General features: G+C 46.0%; 1 protein-coding gene across 2 annotated transcripts in view; it reads left to right on the forward strand.

Annotated features, from left to right (window-relative positions):
• Positions 1 to 22,958, forward strand: part of KCNK17 (potassium two pore domain channel subfamily K member 17) — a 53,012-nt gene that overhangs the window by 24,190 nt on the left and 5,864 nt on the right. The window contains exons 1-3 of one of the 2 annotated variants that reach the window (XM_034764808.1): positions 2,390 to 2,519; positions 7,561 to 7,675; positions 21,674 to 21,840. In XM_034764808.1, the coding sequence (XP_034620699.1) occupies positions 2,439 to 2,519; positions 7,561 to 7,675; positions 21,674 to 21,840 (363 nt within the window). In that variant the 5' untranslated portion in view covers positions 2,390 to 2,438. Of the gene's footprint in view, positions 1 to 2,389; positions 2,520 to 7,560; positions 7,676 to 21,673; positions 21,841 to 22,958 lie in introns of those variants that run through there. The other variant, XM_034764807.1, reaches the window with a different exon arrangement.

The following is a 22,958-nucleotide window of genomic DNA, read 5'->3' on the forward strand; positions in this document are numbered from 1 at the left end:
AACTTGAATTTTGCTTAGCTATACCTTAATCAATTAATTTACTATCAGAGGGGTAGCCGTGTTAGTCTGAATCTGTAAAAAGCTTCAGAGGGTCCTGTGGCACCTTTGAGACTAACAGAAGTACTGGGAGCATAAGCTTTCGTGGGTAAGAACCTCACTTCGAAGTGAGGTTCTTACCCACGAAAGCTTATGCTCCCAGTACTTCTGTTAGTCTCAAAGGTGCCACAGGACCCTCTGTTGCTTTTTACAGATTCAGACTAACACGGCTACCCCTCTGATAGTAAAATGATTGATTAAGGTATAGCTAAGCAAAATTCAAGTTTTACTATATAGTCTGCAGTTAATCAGGAAGTAACGGGGGAATGGGGACAGGGAATGGGGGAATTTGGAATCATGTTTCGCTAAGGGGGGGAATGGGAACAGGAACACAGGCAAGGCTCCCTGATGTCAGAGCTGGGAAGGGGGACACTGAGGAAGGAAACTGGAATCATGCTTGCTGAAAGTTCACCCCAATAAACATCAAATTGTTTGCACCTTTGGACTTCGGGTATTGTTGCTCTCTGTTCATGCGAGAAGGACCAGGGAAGTGAGAGGGTAAAGGAATAAGCCCCCTAACATCTTGGTGCCATAACTCGAATGCATCGCATTGGATAGGTGAGTGACAGCCTGTAAGTCCCCCTTCCCAACAGTCTGCGCAGCTGCTTGGAGGGGGTATAGCGAACTCTCGTGATGGTAGTCGTGGGTTCTGGCAAGCCAGGGTAAAGGATTTTTTTGATAAATGAATAAGGAAGAAGCAGGGCCCATACCAGGTGCAGGGGTCAGCCTGGGATGAGATTAAAAAGGAAATGGAGGCAGTGTTAGGGGACCCAGAGGGATGGGGGGTGGCTGAGGAGCCCACCCTCCTTTGGTATCTGGGTAGTGGAAGAAGGTCCCTGCCCATTGGGATGAATGCCTTCCAGGAAAAGGAGGCACTTCAGTCCACTTGTGAGAGGTTTAAAGTAAGGGCAGCATTATGGGAAGCTGCCAGTAATCTTTCAAGTTTGGTGCTGTTTCAGCAAGGGCTGCTGAAGGGTTGTAAATTAGTTAGGGGTGGTTAAAGATACTTTGGCACAACAGGGTTTAAAGTCAAAAGCAGAGTTAACAGACCAGCTTCAGAGACAGGAGCTGGGACTTGGGCTACGTCTTCACTGGGGTTGGGGGGGATCGATTTAAGATACGCAAATTCAGCTATGCGAATAGCGTAGCTGAATTCGACGTATCCGAGCCGACTTACCCCTCTGTGAGGACGGCGGCAAATCGACTGCCGTGGCTCCCCTGTCGACGGCACTTACTCCTACCGGCGCTGGTGGAGTACACGCGTCGATTTGGGGATCGATTGTCGCGTCCCGACGAGACGCGATAATTCAATCCCCGAGAGATTGATTTCTACCCGCCAATTCAGGCAGGTAGTGAAGATGTAGTCTGAGTCCTGGGGGAGTGAAGGGGAAAAAAAAGTTTCAAAGTAAAAAATGGCAGGATTTGCAAAAGCAGGTAACAACCCCCACTCTTCTCCCACAGCCAGGATGAAAACCTAGGGGTAAGGGTTCCCAGTTGTTTCAACCCAGGGAGCCTACTCTTGGCTCAGAGCTAACTATATCCTTTTCTTCTTTTCCTTCTTCTTTCTTTGTTTACTTAATTTGCTGCTAGTAACCTGTACTTTAAACTAACCTAACAGGCTTAATTGGTTTCTTTCCATCTATTCCCCCTTCTATCCCCCTGTCTTTCCACACTTTTGTTTTTCTAAAGTTTTAATGGAGGGTACTTTGAATACTTATGTAAAATGTTTTTGGTTTTGTTTTTAGTTTTGTTTTGTTTGGAACAAAGTATAATAAAGGTCTGCTGTATTCCACATGAAAATTCACCCCCAATAAACATCAAATTGTTTGCATCTTTGGACTTTGGGTATTGTTGCTCTCTGTTCATGCGAGAAGGACCAGGGAAGTGAGAGGATAAAGGAATAAGCCCCCTAACATCTCTCATCAACAGAAGTTGGTTCAATAAAAGATATTACCTCACCCACCTTGCCTCTGTATTTATTTCAAGTGTTCTACAAGTAACTTACCCTGCAGCGATTGGTGGTATTGACTGGGCCTGACTGATGTCCACAGTTTGAGTTCTTGGACCAGCCTTTGACTCTGAATAACTGGAGGCGGAACACTCATATATATTAGTTGATTTTAAAAGTGTCAGGTCTTGAAAAAGCTGTCTGAGAAATGCCTGTTCTAAGTGAGGGCAATAGGAATCCTTAGCCAAAGCTCTGGGCTTTTCTCCTTAAATCTGTAGAATGTCTGTGTGTGGATACTGGGTGAGATTATTTCTAATTTCTGTTCTCCTTGTCCCTATGTTTTATATGCAGATACAATAAATCAATCTCATTAAATAGATATTGACTTATTACAATGAACTCTGGCTGCATCTGGATAGAAAACTTCATATATCCTGATCTCTATCCTACAAGAATCCTACTCATTGGCTACAAAGTAAGCATACCACTTTCTCCTGTAGTTTTAAGGGCAATCACAAACACCTGCCATTTGAATAATCAAATAGTCTATCAGAAACGTTTTGGATTTTCAAGTCTATCCCATGAATGGCACAGCAGGTTGGGTCTGGTACAACAGGACATACCGAAGAGGCATGTCATCTGGAGGCTTCTGATAACAAGACACAACAGGGAAGTGGCTAACCCTGGGCCCTATGCTCAATGGTGCTGAGCACCTCCTGCAAGGGGGCTGAGTATCCTAAACTCCCAGGAGGCACTTGGCACCTTGCATGAGCAGGCCCAATGCTTACTTTTGAGTGGTGGATTTGAGTTAGAAACTCCCCTGCCCCAGAAATGAATGGAGAAAAGTCATGCTCCAGTGCAGATATTTTGGACTGTGTGTTTGCAGAATGGAAGGACAACATTATATCATTGTCCGTTCTGCTTGTTCTCATCGTGTCCTGTCTGGGCTGTTTATTTCCTCTCTCTAAGTGAAGCACTTTCCATTTATTAGTGTTGAATTTCCCTTTGTTGCTTGCAGCCTTCTCTGCTCTCGTCTCGTCAGGGCTCTTTGCAGGGTGGTTCTGTCCCCCTGAGTGTTTACTGCTTTCAAAACTTGGTGTCATGTGCAATTTTGACCACAGCTGAACTTACACCAAAGTGAGGTTTAACAGAGAACAGGAACCAGGTGTGCAGCATACAGAGAAGTTGTTATATTTTTTTTTTTAGTTTAGTTGAGCAAAAAAAGCTCTGGAAACCCTAAGAGTTCTGGGCTAGGCTGATACTAAGAGGAAACTTCACAGCTTGAAGAGTGACTGTGATGCTCCTCTGGTGGACTCAGGGCTGTGAGGCATCTCACCACCACCTGCCCTTAGCATGAAGCAGTTTTGCCTGATGCCTGCTGTAGCTCAGCTCTCTGAAACCAACAGCCTCAGGCCACCGACAAACACCTATCTGCAGGCCCCCGCATACCTCGCCCTCTCTGTGCAGGCTAGTGACGGACAAATGGCAACCCCTGAGCCCCTCTGCCAGCCTCCCCCTCGGTGGCATCTAGCCCCTGGCATAGCCACTTACAGAAATGACCAGGTAAGTTGTCCCCCAGAGGACAACACACACACACACACACACACACAAGCTTGCTTGCGTCAGCTCTCAGCTCCCTTTTAACAACACAATGCTGTCATTTATTTATAGTGACAACAAATAGGTTTATTAACAAAGGTTATGATTTCAGGAGACAATGAGCAAGGATAGTAAGAACAACTGGTTATATGTGAAACCGTCCTTTGTGTTTCCTCAGTGATGAATAAAGGGGAGTCCTCTTGCCTTCCTTTTGTCCAATAAACCTTTAAATTACACCCCCTTGCAGTGCACCCCAGGGAAAACTCTTCTCCCCACTTGCTTGTTCTCCTCTGTGCTGACCCCCAGGTTGATTTTGCCTCATATTGATTTGGAATGCAGCTGTAGTTCCCATTGTGTTTGGCTTACAGTGCTTAATTCACATGTCAATTAGCTAGCTGGACAAACACTTCTGGTCTGAGAGAAAACCTGTCTCCGCTGGTGACTCAGACCTTGATACACTTGCAACATATAACACATAATTTTTAAACTATCATCTGTGCATGATCTTAATGACCAATGTGTCACCAGCTTTCATTTGATATCTCACACAACGTTCTTTATAGATAAAGACTATGACAGCCATGTGTTGGGCGTAGTGAGTTTGTCAGACCTGTCAGGAATTCTGACACAGAGTAGTGACCCTTTGGCCAGCTGGCACCAACGGGCCTTGTGGCACAGTCAGACAGAGGCTTCTCCATTGTTACAGAAGCATCAGCCACTTAGAACTCATAGCTCACAGATCATGGGGCAGAGAACACTTGCTTTGGTGGTTGTGGTTCCTTAGTAGGCCGGTAATGGGGTGAACCAGGCCCAAAGGCTCCCTGCTGGAGGCCTCAGGGTTCTGCCACACCCATTGCAGGAAAGGAGCAGTGGAGAGGTCCTCCAAGCAGGCTAGAGTGGCTGCAGGGGAAGCAGCCAATCAGGGCCCAGGAGGGCCATATAAAAGGAGCTGCAGAACAGAGCAGTAGTTAGTTGTTGTATGGAGCAGAAGAAGAAAGGCATGTGTTTCTGTCCGGAAGAGTAGCAGGACTATAGACAGCTAAGCCTGCTGGCAGGGTCCTGGGGAACAAGAGGCTCCTGGCTGGCTGCTAGGGACTGAGTAAGGACTAAGCCTGTGGAGGGCTACAGAAAGATAGTGTCTCCAGGGAGGAAGCCTTGGGGATACAGCCCCATACCAGGGCTGGACTACTTAAAGACTAAAGCCCAAGGATGGCTAGAGAGAGCCACCAGAGGTGTACTGCGATAGGCTCCTGTGGACTGTATACCCCGGAAGGAGTTTGTTCTGGCTAATGTGCAAACAGTGTGACTCAGACAGATGGCTGAGTCACTGAAAACCCGCCTGAGAACCACTGAAAGGGGTCTACAGAATACAGATATGCCCAATCAGAAGGGGAGGTGGGTGCTAACCTCATTTCAAGTCCATTGCCAGTAATGCTGCTTATCCACACCTTCCTTAACTGCAGTTCAAGAGGCTGTACATTAGGCATATTAAAGATTAGGGCCTAGATCCCTTGCAGCCTGATAAACCCCAACATTGATACAGGGAAAGTTCTTTCCCACTGTGCCCTGTCTTCTCCATTTCTTCTCATAAGGCCAGAGCCTACCAACCTTACGCATGCTGAACAGTATTTTATTCTGTGAGCTGTCCATTAAAATTAATGGGACTACTCACAGAGTAAAGACTAATCTACACTTAAAATTTAGGTTGACATAGCTGTGGCACTCAGGGTTGTGCAAAATGCTATAGTTATGCCAACCTAACCCCTGGTGGATGGAAGAATGCTTCTGTTGGCCTAGCCTCCCTGAACAGTAGTAGCGAATTCCTACAGTGACGGAACCCCCTCCCCCCCCCCCCACACACACACACTAGTTCTGACCCTGTAGACAAAGAGCAGTTCCCAGATCAATGCAGTTTTTAGCTCTGAATTTACTGTTCGCCACCTGTTCGCCTTGTTTTCTTTTTTGCATTGCTCTCTCCTTAGACTGACAATGCAAATGACCAGCACGTGACCAATGTTTTATTTTCTCCCTAATGTCACTTTTTGGTGCTCGTTCAATGGCATCATGCTGAGCCATGTTTATTTGTCTGGGAGGAGGAGAGAAAAAGGAATCTTTTTGTCATTTAAAAAAGAATTCAGAAACATTTCTGTTGTTGTTGGGGAGGAAGACCTCATGGTTAAGGCACTGGACTGGGACTCGGGAGACCAGGGTATACGTCACAGCCCTGCTGCAGATTTCCTTTGTGGCCTTGGACAAGTCATAGCTCATCTGTGCCTCAGTTTCCACATCTGTAAAATGGGACACTAATACTTCCTTAGCGCCCACTCATTAAATCTGTTGGTAGGTTCCTGGATCCTACAGTGCTGGTGGTTCCTGAAGTACCTCGATGGATTATTAGTTTAAAAGAGCTTATCTTTACAAAACCCAGATTTGGGGGCAAATTCAAGCTGAAAGTGACTCTCTTTATTGTGAAGGATGAGAGCATTATCAGTAGCACAGTGACTGAGCAAGGCAGGGGCTTGTGTTACTAGATAGCTGCTCCGCTTTGCTCAGAGGTGATGGGTTTAGTGTACTCTTGATTTAGCTTTGCATTGCAGGATAAATCATCTCCCAGGGGTGCCAGGAGGATTAGTTAAGGTTGTAAAGTGGCTTATGTATGTACTAAGGATAGTGCTATTTTAAGATCAATTTTTCCACATCAGTAACTTTATTGGTATGACACAGGGCACGCAGGTGTCAGCACAGTTAACTCATCGAGGGCCCAACTTGATGTAATTCTACTGACTTCAGTGTAGTTACTCCAGATTTACATTGTTGTAAGTGAGAGCAGAATCAGGCCCCAAGTCTCTGTGCATATGACCAGTTTAACAACAGTGATGGGGCAGCATCTGTACATCCAGCGCATTGCTCGGTTTCTGATGTGACTGCCCTGTATTATTAGACTAGTCCTGCTATATAGTACATCTCCTTCTCACAGTTATACAGAGCTTTTGTATACTGCCTGCATTCCTCCCAAGTGTGGGGACGGGATCCGGTATGCATCATCCACATGTAAAGGTCTACTTATTGCTTCATGGATCCTGCACTATGCAGAACCCTTTCAGGAGCTTTTGCTTTGGGGTTACATGGATTAACCCTTGTTGGATTCTTGTCTGGGAACCTCCTATCTTCCTGTTTCTCTCCCACACAGTCTAGGTAACTTGTGACCGATTTACGGAATGTGATTAGCCCTAAAATCCTTCCCCAGACCCTTTGTTCTGTAGGTTCCCTTGGCTTGCAGTCAGCATAGTTTCTGTTAGGCCTGGTCTACACTATAAACTTAGGTGACTCAGGGGTGTGAAAAACCCACCTCTCTGCTATGCCATGGCTATGCTGACCTAACCCCTGCTGTAAATGCATCTAGGTCAATGGATACGCGTGTCTGTCGACCTAGCTACCATCACTCAGTGAGGTGGAGTTCCTACAGTAACAGGAAAACCACTTCCAACACTGTCATCTGCATCTTCTTCATGGGATTACAATAGCAGGGTTACCGCGCTGTAGCTATGCTGCTATCGCGCCCATAAGTGTAGGCATGGCCTAAGGTATTGTTCAACGTACCAGGAGAACCCAGTCCTTAGATTGCAAGCTTTTTGGGACGGGGACTGTCTCCTGCGGCTTTTACAGCACAGAGCCAGTTGTCAGGGTTTACCAGAAGATAAATAGGTGATGGCCTTAGCTTCCCTGACTGCTCAGCCCTTGGATCTCCTAACTTCACACAGCTGACGACATCTAAGAGAGAAGCAGCAGGAGGAGTGTGGGTTATAATTTAAATTATCAGCACACAGCACTGCAAAGGCCAATTACACAAAGAACAGCTCGAGTTGCCTCCTTGTGGGCTGATGATCTCACCTGTATTCACTGCCATCTCTTTGCAGGGTATCATCAAGGCCTATAAGAGCGGCCTCACCCTCCAGGGAAACACCACCAGTCTGGGGAGATGGGACTTTGTCGGCTCTTTCTTCTTCTCCATCTCTGCGATAACCACCATCGGTAGGAGAACTCTGCTGCTTGTTGTGGGTAACCTGGGTGGAACATGGATGGAATGGGAATGAATAATCACAGGAACACACCCTGCTCCCTCCCTGGGAGACACTGGCTTTCTCAGCCACCGGGGTGTTCAAATAGAAGCAAACTACATGCAGATTCCAAGTCCATTTGTCTCTCGTGAGCTTCTGCCTGACTCCCAAGCTGAGCTTTGTGGAGGGCCTGCTGATCTGCGTTGCAGTCAAGGACCCATCTGGTTTGGTATTGGTGAAGTGAGTTTGATCTCTAAGCCCTATACTGTGGCGTATCTGGGCTGTGGGTGGAGTGAATGTGGGACTAATGAGGAAATGGGGGAAAATGAGGGGCTAGGGTAGCAGGGAATCAGGGAGAGATTTTTTTGGAGCCAGATTTTAACGAAACATTTTGGAGCTGGTGTGTAAAAATTATCGTGACTTCCTTTGCATTCCAATGATTATTTATATTGTGTTAGTGCCCAAAAGCTCCACTGAGGTCCAGACCCCCTTTGTGCTGGGTGCTGTACCAATACTTAGTAAAAGATAGACTTTATCCTGAATTAATTAAGCCTAATTAAGGCAAGCTGCAACAAATGGATGCTCCACAGAAATGAAGGGAATGGAAGGAAGAGAATGGTAACACTGAAAAGCACATGGGGTTACATGGATTTGCTCATTTATATAATATTAATAAATGCCCGTGGCCCCCTGTCTAGCCAGTGGCTCTGAAATCTTGTCCTTGGTGTATGTGCCAATATATTAATACTCTAAATCCTATGTCAGGGCTATCGGTCACTGAATGTCAAAGGAGTTGCCTAGGGGTCATTCTAGATTTCCAGCTTTACCTTGTATCTTTCAGCCCTCTTTGATCTTCGTCATTTTTCAGACCCAAATCTATCTGTCTACATGTCATGCAGACGGGGAATCGTTTTTACTGCTGTGCTTAGTACTGAAAATGCATTGCCATCAGAAATGCTCACTCTGGAAATCAGGCATTATAGCAGTAATAATATAATAGTTTGCTTTTCTACAAGCTGAGAAAAAGAAAAGACACCCACATGACTTTACTGGCTTCTTCCTGGACACTCTGATTTCCTTTTCATGCGCTTTGAATCTGAAAAGGCTGAGAACCGCTGTATGCTCTTGTGTCTGAATAATCCACAGGATGGCAGTGTAGCCTCATTCTAGAATCTAGATGGAAAATTCTACAGGTGCTCAGTCATCCCAACCGAGAAGAGAAGTTTGGACACTTTAGGTGCTCTGAACTCTGACTTAAAACCAAACTACCTGCTCAGAGCACATTTGCCTACTCCCGTAGTTCATTATACATCCTTTCCAAGCCAACCGGAGTGCCTCTGTTCCCCCAAAGCCATTTTAGCCTCATTGTGCTTAGCTACACTCCAGGCAAAACTAACTTGTCTTTTAAAAATGATTTCCGAGCAAGGTCTTTTTTTGTAAAACAGGGTTTTAGACTCTAGTGCTTTTAAGGCTTATGCCCTGGCTTCCCTGAGGGGTACGACCATGCTAGCTGGAATGTTTTTATAATGGCAGTCCCATGGGTAGACTCAGATTTCAGAGTGCTTTTTTTGTTTTTTCACAATGAAGCCAGTGGCAGTGGGCACGCTATTGCAGGTCTCTGTCTTTTCCCTACCCCACACACACTCCTCAAGGCTTAGAATGGTCTGGTGGTTTGGGTGGTACCTGAGAACTTGGGATTTCTAGGTTCTTCAAGCTCTTGCTCTGCCGCATGCTGCCTCAGTTCACCATCTGTAAAATGGAGACAACAGCATTTCTGCACCTCGCTGGGGCTTGTGAGGGTAAATGCATTAAAGATTGTGAAGTGCTCAGATATTATGACAATGTGGGAGGCATATTAGTACTGTAGGTAGATAGACCATGTCAGTGTAGTTCTTCTACTTACAAAACATGGGTGGACCACCGTTAAATAGAAACCAAAGCAGTTTGGCAGGTGAGCTTAGTATGTGCTAACAATTTAAAAAAAAAAACAAAAAAAAACCTTTAACATTTGTTTTAACCTGACTGACCAAAACCAGTCAGTTTAAACTGGCTCCTCTTAGGAACCTAATGTCTTGTAACGTTACATTCTGTTTGAAGCACAGAAATACCAGTCAAATCCAAATCTGCTGCCCATTCTCCTTTTATGAATGAGAGTAGAATGACAGAAGAGATGTCCCATCTAAAGCCTGGCTGGGGACTGAGGCCTGATGGTGTGGAGAAGCCCCAGGAGAATCAGGATGAATTTGGGGTGTCCTTCTGGTCATTATTAATCATGGGGAAGGTTTTATAATTATTTGTGTGGGTTTTTTTAATGTCCTAATTCTGCCGTATTTTAAGGTTTTTTTTGACTTAATGCAGAATTTTGGACTGAGCAGTGTCAGAGCGTTTCTGCTTTTATTAAAGGTACATTTGCATGGCCAATATTATGATAATTGGGGGGTACAGAATTACTGGCATAGCTATGATTGCAGGAAAGCAAAGCAGGATGTGAATTAGGGTTCAGTAAGTTCTGTGTCAGCAGGCTCAGGGGACTTGGGCTAAGGGGCTGGTTAATTGCAGTGTAGACGTTTGGGCTCAGGCTAGAGCCCAGGCTCTAGGACACTGTGAGGTGGGATGGGTCCCAGAGCTCGGGCTGCAGCCTGAGCCCAAACATCTATACTACAGTTAAAGAACCCCTTAGCCCAAGCCTTGCAAGCCTGAGTCACCTGGCATGGGCCAGCTACAGGTGTCTAATACTTATTCCTGCCTTGAGTGCAGGGGACTGGACTAGATGACTTCTCGAGGTTCCTTCCAGTTCTGTGATTCTATGATTTCCACGATTTCTAATTGCAGTGTAGGTACCCCGAGATTCCAAGGCCAGAAGGGACCGTTGTGATCATTTAGTCTGACCTCCCGTATAACTCAGGTCATAGAACTTCCCCAAAATAATTCCTAGATCCCATCTTTTAGAAAAACATCCAGTCTTGAGTTAAAAAATTGTCAGTGATGGAGAATCCACCACAACCCTTGGTAAATTGGTCCGATAGTAAAAATTTTAACACTGAAAGTAATTATACCTTATTTCCAGTCTGAGTTTGTCTAGTTTCAACTTCCAGCCATTGGGTCATGTTACACCTCTCTCTGCTTGACTGAAGAACCCATTATTAAATATTTTCCCCATGCAGACTGTAATCAAAAGTCACCACTTACCCTTCTCTTTGTTAAGCTAAATAGATGGAGCTCTTTGAATCTGTCACCATAAGGCATGTTTTCTAATCCTTTAATCATTCTCATGGCTCTTCTCTGAACCCTTTCCAATTTATCAACATCCTTCTTGACTTGTGGACACACTATTCTAGCAGTGGTCATACCAATGCCCAATACGGTGTAAATTAACCTCCATACACCTACTTGAGATTCCCCTGTTTATGCATTCTAGGATTTCATGAGCTCTTTTGGCCACAGCATCACACTGGCACCTCATGTTCAGCTGACTATTCACCATTCCCAAAACCTTTTCAACATCACTGCTCCCCAGGATAGAGTCCCCCATCCCGTTAGTATGGCCTGCATTCTTTATTCCCAGATGTATACATTTACATTTAGCCATATTACAATTCATATTGTTTGCTTGCACCCAGTTTCCCAAGCAATCCAGATTGCTCTGTAACAGTGACCTGTCCTCTTCATTATTTACCCATCCTCAAACTTTTGTGTCATCTGCAAATTTTATCAGTGATGATTTTTGTTTTCTTCCAAGTAATTGATAAAAACATTAAGTAGTGTAGGGCCAAGAACCAATCTCACTGGAAACCCACCTGTTTCACGATTCCCCATTTCCAGTTACATTTTGAGACCTATCAGTCAAAATTTCATGAGTTTTAAGTCAACCTTGTGATTGTTGAATGCTTGGCAATGGCAAGACTGTAAAAGTTACTCACACGAGTAGGCATTTGCGGGATCAAACGCTTGACATTTAATTCTGTGAATCCTGTTGGTACTGTACATTATATTATAGTAATGCCCACTAGATGGCCGTATAGTGTCTAAGGGAAAAATACAGGTGGCTGGTCATAGAGCCCCTATGTTTGAGATAGGGTGACCAGATGTCCCAATTTTATAGGGACAGCAGGGCTGGCTGTATGCACCAGCAAAGCAAGCAGGTTCTTGGGGCGGCACATTTGCAGGGGCAGCATTCGGGCCATCCTTTTGGGGGGGGGGGAGGCTGTGGGCGCTCACCCAGGTAGACACTGTCCCAGCCCCCAAGCTGACGCTGAAGTCCAGGTGGAAGAGCCGCAGCGGTTGGCCAAAGCTGGCCCTGAGACTGGGGTCCAGCAGCAGCAGCGCGTCGTGCACGGGAGGTGCCCTGGGGCTGCCGTGGTTCGTGCCACCGGCCATGGCCGAGCCATCCCGCGGGCTCCAACATGTGAAGCATGGGACACTTGGGCTGGGGGCTGCCCCGCAGGGCGCACAGAGCCGCCTGCAAGTGCCGCAGGGCGGCCACCCCCAAGCGCCGCAGCCGGGGCTGGGCGAAGCAGCCTGAGACACCCAGGGACTGCAGCAGGGTGGCCAGGAGCAGCAGCAGGGCCATAGAGGGGACCGGTGCCCGGGGCGCTGCCGTGCGGGGCCCACGTCTGGCTCTCCGGGGCTCCGTTCCCCGCTGGCCGTTCCCTCTGAGGCTGCCCTGCCCCGGCTCCTCAGCCCCCTGCTGGGGCAGTCCCCCCGGCTCTGCCCTCCCAATTACTGGCTGGTCCTGGAGGCAGGAGTCCCAGCTGGAGGGACCCTGGGCTGAGGCGTGGCCCGGGAGCCCCACTCCTTACCACAACCCTGCCAGCGCCAGACCGGCTGGAGGTGAGGGGGGAGTGGGCAGAATCAGGGCCCCCCTGGGTGCCGGGAAGGAGTCGGGTGAATGCAGCCTCCGCCCCTGCTAGCGTCATGAGCGGGATGCTGATGACCCGCACTGGGAGCGAGTTACCAGTGACCCAGGGCTGGGGCAGCAGGAGGGTGTAGGTGGGGAAGGAGAGCCCAGGGCTGGGGTGACGGGGGTGGGGGGAAGGGTACTGGTGGGGGGGAAGGGGAGGAACCCAGAGCTGGGGCGGCAGGGGATGCGGGTGTGGGGGGGAAGAGCTCAGGACTGCGGCAGCAGGGGGGTGCAGGCGGGAGCTCAGGGCTGGGGTGGGGGGCAGCCAAAAAATTTTTTGCTTGGGGTGTCAAAAAACCTAGAGCCAGTCCTGAGGGACAGTCCCGCTTTTGGGGTCTTTTTCTTATATAGGCTCCTATTACACCCCACCCCAGTCCCGATTTTTCACACTTGCTATCCGGTCACCCTAGTTGGAGAGCGCTGTCCATGTTTATGCAAGTTCTGGAGACATCAGAAAGTGTTACTAGGAAGGAAGCATGGTCCCAGACCTCAAGGCTTAGCTAAAAATGAGATGGACTCTTCAAAGCATGTAAAGAGACAAGGTCCCCTCTCAAAGAACTTGCTGTCAGGCTCAGAGAAATGTAATGTACAGGGTGACGGTTCTGATGCAGGACCATGCTGGGACAAAGTCATGGGAGATCAGCACAGAAGCGTTTAGGAGTGGTTTGGAAGACGAGAGAGGTTGTCCCCAGCATAGGCAGCAGTATGAAAGAAATCGTAGGTATGGAGTGAAAGGAGAAGTTGGATGGAATTTACCCCTCACATTCAGGGTGTTGCTAACTCCTCCTGCTTCTTCCTCCACAGCTTCTTCACATCTTGCTGCCCACACCCTTGACCTTGCCTTGATGATCTCCCACCTTGTAATCCTTCTGGCCTTCCCATCAGCTCCTGGCTCCCCTCCAGTCTGTGCAAAATGCCACTGCCAAATCCACTGCCCTCACCCACAGCTCTGTTCATTTCTCTCTCTCTCTCTCTCTCTCTCTCTCTCTCACACACACACACACACACACACACACACACACACACACACACACACACACACACACACACACACACACACATATATGTACATGTACACGTCCCTTCTCCGACTCTGCATCACCTTCAGCACCTACTTCAAATACCATGTCCCCTTGCTCAAAATTCTGCCAGCTCAGAACCCTCTGCTTCTCCTCCCTGTTGTCCAACAATCTCCTCTTCAGACCCTGCATGCCAGTATTATCAGTTCTTATGATATTTGGTGAGTTCCTTAAAGTCTCAGCTCCTGGAGTCACGAGATAATGAGAGACTCAACTTTTGTTTAAAAAGACAAAGTAAGTTTCTAGACCTTACAGCTGCTGAGAAAAGCTTGAAAGCATGATCCCTGAAGGCTCAAAGACCAGAAGGGAGATAAGAACCTCAATTTTTTCATGTTTAGAAACTAGTGTTTTTAGGCCAATCTTGTTATTTTTATGGGGCCTGACTCATGATTTTTGAATGCTTGTGGTTGGGAGTTTTGGCACTCTACCAGTTCCACCTCTCCCCTCATCCTTTAGTTTTTTTGTGTACCTCTGGGCCTTTTCACCTGCTGTCCCTTACATCTGGAATGTCCTCTTTGATCTTCCACAGAGCTTCCATTTCCTTCAAATCCTTTTGCACACCTCCCCTCCCTTTCTCAAAACCCTCCCACAATAATTCTCTAGGTCCCTTTAAAAACCGTAGCAATAAATACATGATCATACAAAAAGGACTAATGCAGCAAACCTTATCCCCCAAACAGCTCTATAACCTGCTCTGTGTGATGCATCCTCCCCCTCATTCATTACCCACTCCTGCTCCCAGCATGGCCTCTCTTGCCATGATCAGTACAGACTCAGCTCTTCAGGGCAGGGACCTTGTACCTATATGGGCTATATACAAACACTGAAGCAGGTTCGGAATGGGGAAGTGTGTTCAAGATGAAGATGAGAAGCTTGAATTTGATGCAGAAGAAGCAAAGGAAGCCAGTGAAGGGATTTGAGGAGAGAGTGAATTTTGGGGTGCATCTGTGCCAGCCTTTGTGGCACCTCTTGTTCACTTAATGCAGTGAAGGTACCATGTGCCACTGGATCCCAGAGCCCTAGGACTCAGCACTGTCTCAGGTAGGGGGGCACTTACCCAGGGCTTCCTTTACACTTTCTATTCACAAAGCTAAGCTGTGTCATGCATGAGTTTCAGTGAGACCTTTTAAACATAAGATGGACGCAGTGAAAGTACCCCTTGTCCATTCTCCCCACCCCCATCTCAGGCATGAGGGAAGAGCTGCAAATGTACATCAAAATAAATCCCTTTTGTCCTCCCCTGCTCCTCTCCCAGTGCTCATTGACGCAGATGCAAGAAGCAGGCTGCAGGAAGAGGACAGTCAGAGGTGGTATTTATGGCTCTGCCACAGACAGCCCGGTGGGACTGTCAAAGGCCAGCTCAGATCTGTGGAATCATGAAATTCCTGGCAGCTCTGGAACACTGTGCCAAGCAAGTGCTCTTCCGTGCTTGTCTATCTCTGTGTAACTTTCTTCCTGTGGCTTCCCAGCAGGTAGTGGAGTTCCCCGGTGAGCGGAAGTATTCCAGTTAGAGCTGGGCCTTTTTTTTGGACAAAACATTTTTTTGGCCAAAAGAGGCTGATTGGGGTCAACTGAAACATAAGACCATATGAACGCCTATACTGGGTCAGATCAATGGTCCATCTAGCCCAGTATCCTGTCTTCCGAGAGTGGGCAGTGCCAGATGCTTGAGGGGGAATGAACAGAACAAGGCAATTTATCAAGTGATCCATCCCCTATTGTCCAGTCCTAACTTCTGACAGTCAGAGGATTAGGGGCACCCAGAGCATGAGGTTACGTCCCTGACCATCTTGACAAATAGCCATTGATGGACCTAGCCTGCATAAATTTATCTAATTCTTTTTTGAACCCAGTTATACATTTGGCCTTCACAACATCCGCTGGCACAGGTTAACTGTGTGAAGAAATACTTCCTTTTGTTTGTTTTAAACCTGCTGCCTATTAATTTCATTGGGTGATCCCTGGTTCTTGCATTATATGAAGGGGTAACTAACAATCTCTTTTTCACTTTCTCCACATCATTCATGATTTTAAAGATCTCTGTCATACTCTTCCTCCCCCACCCCCCTTAGATATCTCTTTTCTGAGCTGTCCAGTCCCAGTCTTTTTAATCTCTCCTCATATAGAAGGTGTTCCATACCTTTACTCATTTTTGTTGCCCTTCTTTGTACTTTTTTCCAATTCTAATATATCTTTTTTGGGATGGGAACCACCAAAACTGCATGCAGTATTCAAAGTGTGGATGTACCATGGATTTATATAGTGGGATTGTGATATTTTCTGCCTTATCATCTATCCCCGGGGTTCTCAAACTGGGGGTCAGGACCTCTCAGGGAGTCACGGGGGAGTCGCAAGCTGTCAACCTCCACCCCAACCCCGCTTTGCCTCCAGCATTTATAATGGTGTTAAATATATAAAAAAGTGTTTTTAATTTATAAGGGGGGGTTGCACTCAGAGACTTGCTATGTGAAGGGTCACCAGTAAAAAAGTTTGAGAGCCACTGATCTATCCCTTCCTAATGGTTCCTAATACGGTTAGCTTTTTTGATAGCCGCCGCACATTGAGGAGATGTTTTCAGAGAATTATCCACAATGACTCCAAGAACTCTTGCTTGAGTGGTACCATCTAATGTAGACCCCCATCATTTTGTCTGTAGCTTTGGGATTATGTTTTCCATTGTGCATTACTTTACATTTATCAACGTTGAATTTTATCTGCCAGTTTGTTGCCCAGTCACCCAGTTTTGTGAGATCCCTTTGTAACTCTTCACAGTCAGCTTTGGATTTAACTATCTTGAGTAATTTTGTGTCACCTGCAAACTTTGCCACCTCACTGTTTATCCCTTTTTTCATATCATATATTAATATGTTGAACAGCACTGATACCAATGCAGGTCCTTGGGGGCCCCGCTATTTACCTCTCTCCACTGTGAAAATTGACCATTTATTCCTACCCTTTTTTTCCTATCTTTTTAATCAGTTACTGACCTATGAGAGGACCTTTCCTCTTATCCAATGAGTGCCTACTTTGCTTAACAACCTTGGTGAGGAACCTTGTCAAAGGCTTTCTGAAAGTCCAAGTGCACTATTTCCACTGGATCACCCTTGTCGATATGCCTGTTGACCCCCCTCAAAGAATTCTAATAGATTGTTGAGGCATGATTTCCTTTTACAAAAGCCATGTTGACTATTCCCCCATATAACATGTTCATCTGTCTGATAATTCTGTTCTTTACTATAGTTTCAACCAATTTACCTGGTACTGAAGTTAGGCTCACTGGTCTGTAATTGCCAGGATCTCATCTGGAGCATTTTTAAATATTGGAGTCACATTAGTGATCTACCAGTCATCTGGTACAGAGATGATTTAAGCAATAGGTTACATACCACAGTTAGTAGTTCTGCAATTTCATATTTGAGTCCCTTCATAACTCTTGGGTGAACACCATCTAGTTCTGGTGACTTATTACTGTTTCATTTATCAATTTGTTGCAAAAGCTCCTCTACTGACACCTCAATCTGGGACAGTTCCTCAGATTTGTCACCCAAAAAGAATGGCTCAAGTGTGGGAATCTCCCCCGCATACTCTGCTGTGAAGATGGATGCAAAGAATTAATTCAGCTTCTCCACCACAGCCCAGTCTTCTTTGAGTGCTCCTTTAACACCTTGATTCTCCAGTGACCCTATTGTTTGTTTGGCAGGTTTCTTGCTTCTGATCTACTTAAAAAAAATTTGCTGTTAGTTTTTGTCTTTTGCTAGTTGCTCTTCAAATTCTTTTTTGGCCTGCCTAATTATACGTTTATACTGACTTACCAGAGTTTATGCTGCTTTTTATTTTCCTCAGTAGGATTTTGATTTCCAATTTTTAAAAGATGTCTTTTTGTCTCTAACTGCCTCTTTTACTCTGTTTGGCCATGGTGTCTTTTTTGTTGTTGTTTGGTCCTCTGTGGTTTTTTTTGTTTGTTTGTTTGTTTGTTTCTTTAATTTGGGATATACTTATAGTTTGAGCCTCTATTATGGTATTTTTAAAAAGTTTCCATGAATCTTGCAGGCGTTTAACTCTTGTGACTTTTCCTTTTAATTTCCATTTAACTAGATGCGTTATTTTTGTGTAGTTTCCCTTTTTTTGAAGCCAAATGCTAATGTGGTGGGCTTCTTTGCCACGCGCGCGCGCACACACACACACACACACACCCCTCTATTACTGATTGATTCAGCTATATTCACCTCTTGGGCCAGATCCTGTGCTCCACTTAGAACTAAATCAGGAATTGCCTTTATCCTTCTGAGATTCCAGGACTAGCTGCTCCATGAAGCTGTCATTAATGGTGTCTAGGAACTTTATCTCTGCATCCCATTCTGAGGTGACATGTTCCCACTCAATATGAGAATAGTTGAAATCCCCCATTATTATTAGGTTTTCTGTTTTAATAGCCTCTGTAATTTCCCTGAGAATTTCACAATGACTGTCACCATCCTGCTCATGTGGTCAGTAGTATATTCCTGCTGCTATATTCTTATTATTCAAGCATGGAATTTCTATCCATAGATATTCTATGGTACTGTTTGATTCACTTCGATTTTTACTGAATTTGACTCTATGCTTTCTTTCACATATAGTGCTGCTTCCCATCAGCTTGACCGACTCTGTCCTTCCTATATGCTTTGTACCCTGGAATTACCGTTTCCCATTGATTATCATCATTCCACCAAGTTTCTGTGATGCCTATTAGATCAATATGCTCATTTAATACCAGGCACTCAAGTTCCCCCATCTTAGTTTAGACTTCTAGCATTTGTATACAAGCACTTATAAAATTTGTCAATATTTTGTTATCTGCCTTCATGTGATGTAACTGAACGGGACTGTTTCGTTTGACTGTTTCTCTTCAGCTCCTACTTGTACTTTATTAACTTCTATCCTCTTCTCCTTAATAGGATATAGAGTATTCCCTTTAATAAATCCTCCCCTAAGGAATGTGTCTGTCCAAACCATGTGCTCCCTGCACCCGTCAGCTTTCCCTGAGTTTAAAAAATCCAGTACAATCTACTTAATTGTCAGCAGTCTGCCACTAGCTCCCTGGCTGACCTTGGTCAAGACACTTCACTGCCTTTATTCCCCCACCAATTCCTATACAAGGGCGATAATCACGACTTTCCACCTTTGGCAAACACTTTGAGATCTACATGCTAACTGCTCCTGTTACTGCAGACTTGGCTCAGATGGACACATGGCAAAAAGCCACACAGAAAGCTTGAAAAAACGCTGGGATTGACAGTGGGACAGAATTTCAAAGGCACAAAGGGGAGTTAAGCACCCAACTCCCCTAGGATTTTGGTGTGTGTTGGACAATTAACTGCCCTTTGAGCCTTTGAAAATTGGCCCCATTGTCTGTAAAGAAGCATGCAGGCTAGCCTGGGCACACTGATAACTTGTTAGGCGCCTGAGAGCTGCATCTAGACTACATGAAACAGCCAACTGCAGCCCCCGTCATCTTCAATGTGGAGGTGCCACTACCCTGACTGAGCGGGTGTGACAAGCTGGTGTGTGTAATGAAGATAAGGGGATTGCATAGCAATGCTCCTAGGGCCACACTTCAGTCTCCCCTTGTCAAAGAGCTCTCAGTGCTCAAGCATTTCTGAGGTCAATGGGGGAAGGGCACTCAGGAAAGTTAAGCGAATGAACTGAAAATGTGAATTTAAAACAGATCAATTAGATCCCATTAAACCTCTATGTGGACACTCTCACTCTGAAATGAAGTGGCCTTAGACCACTTCAGTTTAATTCAGGGAATGAACTAGGTGAGTTAAGCTAAAGCCACTTCTGAATAAGAGCTTCCACATGGATTAAATCAATGAGTTTTAATATAGGCACTTTAACAGCACACCTTTGGTTCATTTGACTTACACAATGATACCCAGGAAAGCTAACACGTGCCCTAAGTGAGATGACAGCATCAGGTTTGGGTGGCACAAAGGCCCTATCTAGATTGCAGTTAGGTCTGGTTTTGGAGACAGTACAACCCCCATGTAGATGCACTGCTCTGGTGTAAGGCAGAGCTTGCACTAGTGCAGCCTACTTACTGGGGTCAGTCCCAGTTTGCATTGGTGCAGTGTTCACCATAGCACTACCTGGCTGTGTTTACACTGGTACTAATTTGCCTAGTATAGCCAAGCCCAAAGGGAAAGGTGGGTCTGATCTGAGATAGGTTCGGCCTCCTCTCGGGTTGCTCTGTTTCCCAAAGTGAGCCTACCAATATAGTCCTTCCTACCTTTGCCAGCTTTTCCTCTCAAATTGCACTAAGGCTATGGAAAGCTTTAGTGCTGGAATGAGAAATCAGGGAGGGAAAAGAAGAGCTGCCCAAGCCAATACACAACCTTTCTTAATTTTAAACAGGGTAGGAGAGGAAACTCAGGGCTGGCTAGTTATATAGATATGCATTGGGTCAACATGACTCCTGTTTGAGTTTCAGCTTTCCTGGCTAAACACCTCCCAGCTCTGTCTCCTCAGGACCAAAGGAACCTGTGAAATGCCCTGGGTCTAATGTCCAGGAGAGAATCTGAAACAGTCAGAATTTGCAACACGCCCAGGAATAGACCCTACCATAGAAACACCCCACATGTTCTCTCATAGGTAACCTACCCCGCCCAAACCATCTAGCACCCTCTTTTATCACGTGCCTGGACCTCTTTAACTTCTTGCTCCCTTCGCTCTGTACAGAGCTACAGCTTGTGCAAGGGACTCTATGGACAATTGCATTTAAAAAAATCTCTGCTTAAAGAACATTAAGGTTGCAAAGTCAAGTACCCAAACATTAGGAAATGCCTGTGCAACTTTAAAGCAGCACTCATGGACGTGTGCATTGTGATAGTTGTTAATTAGATGATCACGTACTGTTTTTTCTCCAAGACCCCTGCCTCCTGCAAGGGATCGAACTTTAGAGCTAGCCCTTTGAAGAGCTGTTCTTCACCTGAAATATCAGAAGGTGTTAAGTGCCGTGTATGTTAAAAGCTGGTCCTGACAAGTGATTCAGGGTCAACAAAGCAAAGGAAGGTATAGGGGACCCTGGATATGGACTTGGGTTGTTACCCCAGGCTGAAGCAGTTGGCACCACATCTTCACTACTGCTGTTACCTGCAGGTGCTAGATTAAAACAAGCATGGGTGTGCTTACCTGTGCTACATTCACATCTTCATTTGCTGCATAGACCTGTCCTCACACCTAAAACTACTCCCTAGAGGGGCATGTCCTCCAGATACTGAAGATCAGGGGGGTCGGGGAGATGTTGGCTCTTTTGCAGGGGGATAAAGACTTTCAATGCAGTTTAGGCTTCTAAGTGACAAGGCCACTTTTGAAAATGGGACCTAAGTTCATCAGCCACATGGGCACTTTTGAAAATGTTACTCTGTGTCACCCCGTCACTTAACTTAAAGGCATCCTGCAAAGAGAAACAAAAATTGCATGTAACTTTTATTCCTCTTTCTTATAATGTAAACAAAGCAAGAGGTGCACAAGCCTAATTGTGTTTGTTTCTGAGTCACGCTTCAAAAGAAGAGGCCAAAATTTATGTAGTGTCTAAAGACAAGCAATGTTTTATGGTCTAGATAGTCTTCTACTGGCAGTTGTCTAACAAATCCTATTCCCAATGCCACACTGACGTCAATAATACTCACTCCAGAACAAAGAAGTAAATATTCCTGTCAAATCCTTGGCTTGGGCAGTGGGTAAGGGGAGGAAATTCAGAGACTGGCAAATGGAAATGGGGTAGGGGGGGGAATTGGCAAGGAAAGACATTTTATTTTCCATCCTCTGAGAGGATGTCCCAAACAATGGGGAGTAATAAAAATTATACATGGGGTGGGGAGGCTGGCAGGTCCCTTTAGAGCAGTGACCTCCCATTCCTAGGGTAGAAGATGGAGGTGTAGATCTGTGGGGGAGGAGGACAGGCAGAGAGTGCATCAGAATTTACCCTGCTCTGATCCTTTCCTGCCAGGCTATGGGAACCTGAGCCCCAACACTGTGAGTGCTCAGATCTTCTGCATCTTCTTTGCCCTCTTTGGGATTCCTTTGAACCTCATCCTCCTGAACCGGATTGGGCACCTGATGCTGTCTGGAGTTCAGCGATGTGCCAAGCGCCTGGGGGAGAAGTTGCACTGGCAGGTAAGCAGTCTGGCCATAAGCGCCTGATCCACACATTAAGGTGGAGGGGTTGTCTGGTTGATGGGGGTGAATTACCCAATAAGGGAAGCAGTGATTACTCTGCATTAACCTTTGGTTTATAGGAGCCAAATCATCTGTACTGATATCACAAGGAGCTGTTAGTTAATTGATAGCTTTTCTTACTGTTCTGATGAACAGCTTCCCCTATAGCAAACTTTTGGGCCTGAGAGCCACATCTGGGTGGGCAAACTTTTGGGCCGGAGAGCCACATCTGGGTGGGGAAATGGCATGCAGGGCCATGAATGTAAGGCTGGGGCAGAGGGTTGGGGGTGGAGGAGGGGGTGTGGTGTGCAGGAAGGGGCTCAGGGCAGGGGGATGAGGTGCAGGAGGAGTGTGGGAGGGGCTCAGGGCAGTGGGTTGGGGTGCAGGAGGGGTGCGGGGTGTGGCAGGGGGTTGGAGTGCGGGGAGGGGTGCGGGAGGAGGCTCAGGGCACGGGGTTGGGGTGCAGAGTGCAGGAGGGGGCTCGGGACAGGGGGTTAGGGTGCAGGAGGGGTTCGGCATATGCAATTCCAAATACAGTCTGATTCTCTCTGTCACAAGAGAGTTCCCTCCACTGTTTCTCTGTTCTGTTGTTTACTAGCTAATCTCAAAGGAGCCATTCCTCCCTGACATGGACCCTATTGAATCCCTGACATGGAACTCAGAAATATACATTGCATACCCAGACGTTTTAAAATATACAACATGTATTTTCCTGGAGGTGGGAAAGAATTTCTGTCAGAGGCACATGCTACTAACACATTTCAACTTTAGGCTGTGCTATAAGACCCTGAAAACTGACTGATAGGAGAAGTGCTGATACTGCCTTCTCTACAGCAAAAGTTTTCCACTGGCGATCAAGGGACATCTGGTGATACACAAAAACAACAAAGAGTCTGGTGGCACCTTAAAGACTAACAGATTTATTTGGGCATAAGCTTTCGTGAGTAAAAACCTCACTTCTTCGGATGTTTTTACTCACGAAAGCTTATGCCCAAATAAATCTGTTAGTCTTTAAGGTGCCACCAGACTCTTTGTTTTTTTTGTGTATACAGACTAACACGGCTACCCCCTGATAC

Source organism: Trachemys scripta, chromosome 3 (assembly GCF_013100865.1).
Source record: "Trachemys scripta elegans isolate TJP31775 chromosome 3, CAS_Tse_1.0, whole genome shotgun sequence".
Classification (NCBI taxonomy): Eukaryota; Metazoa; Chordata; order Testudines; family Emydidae; genus Trachemys; species Trachemys scripta.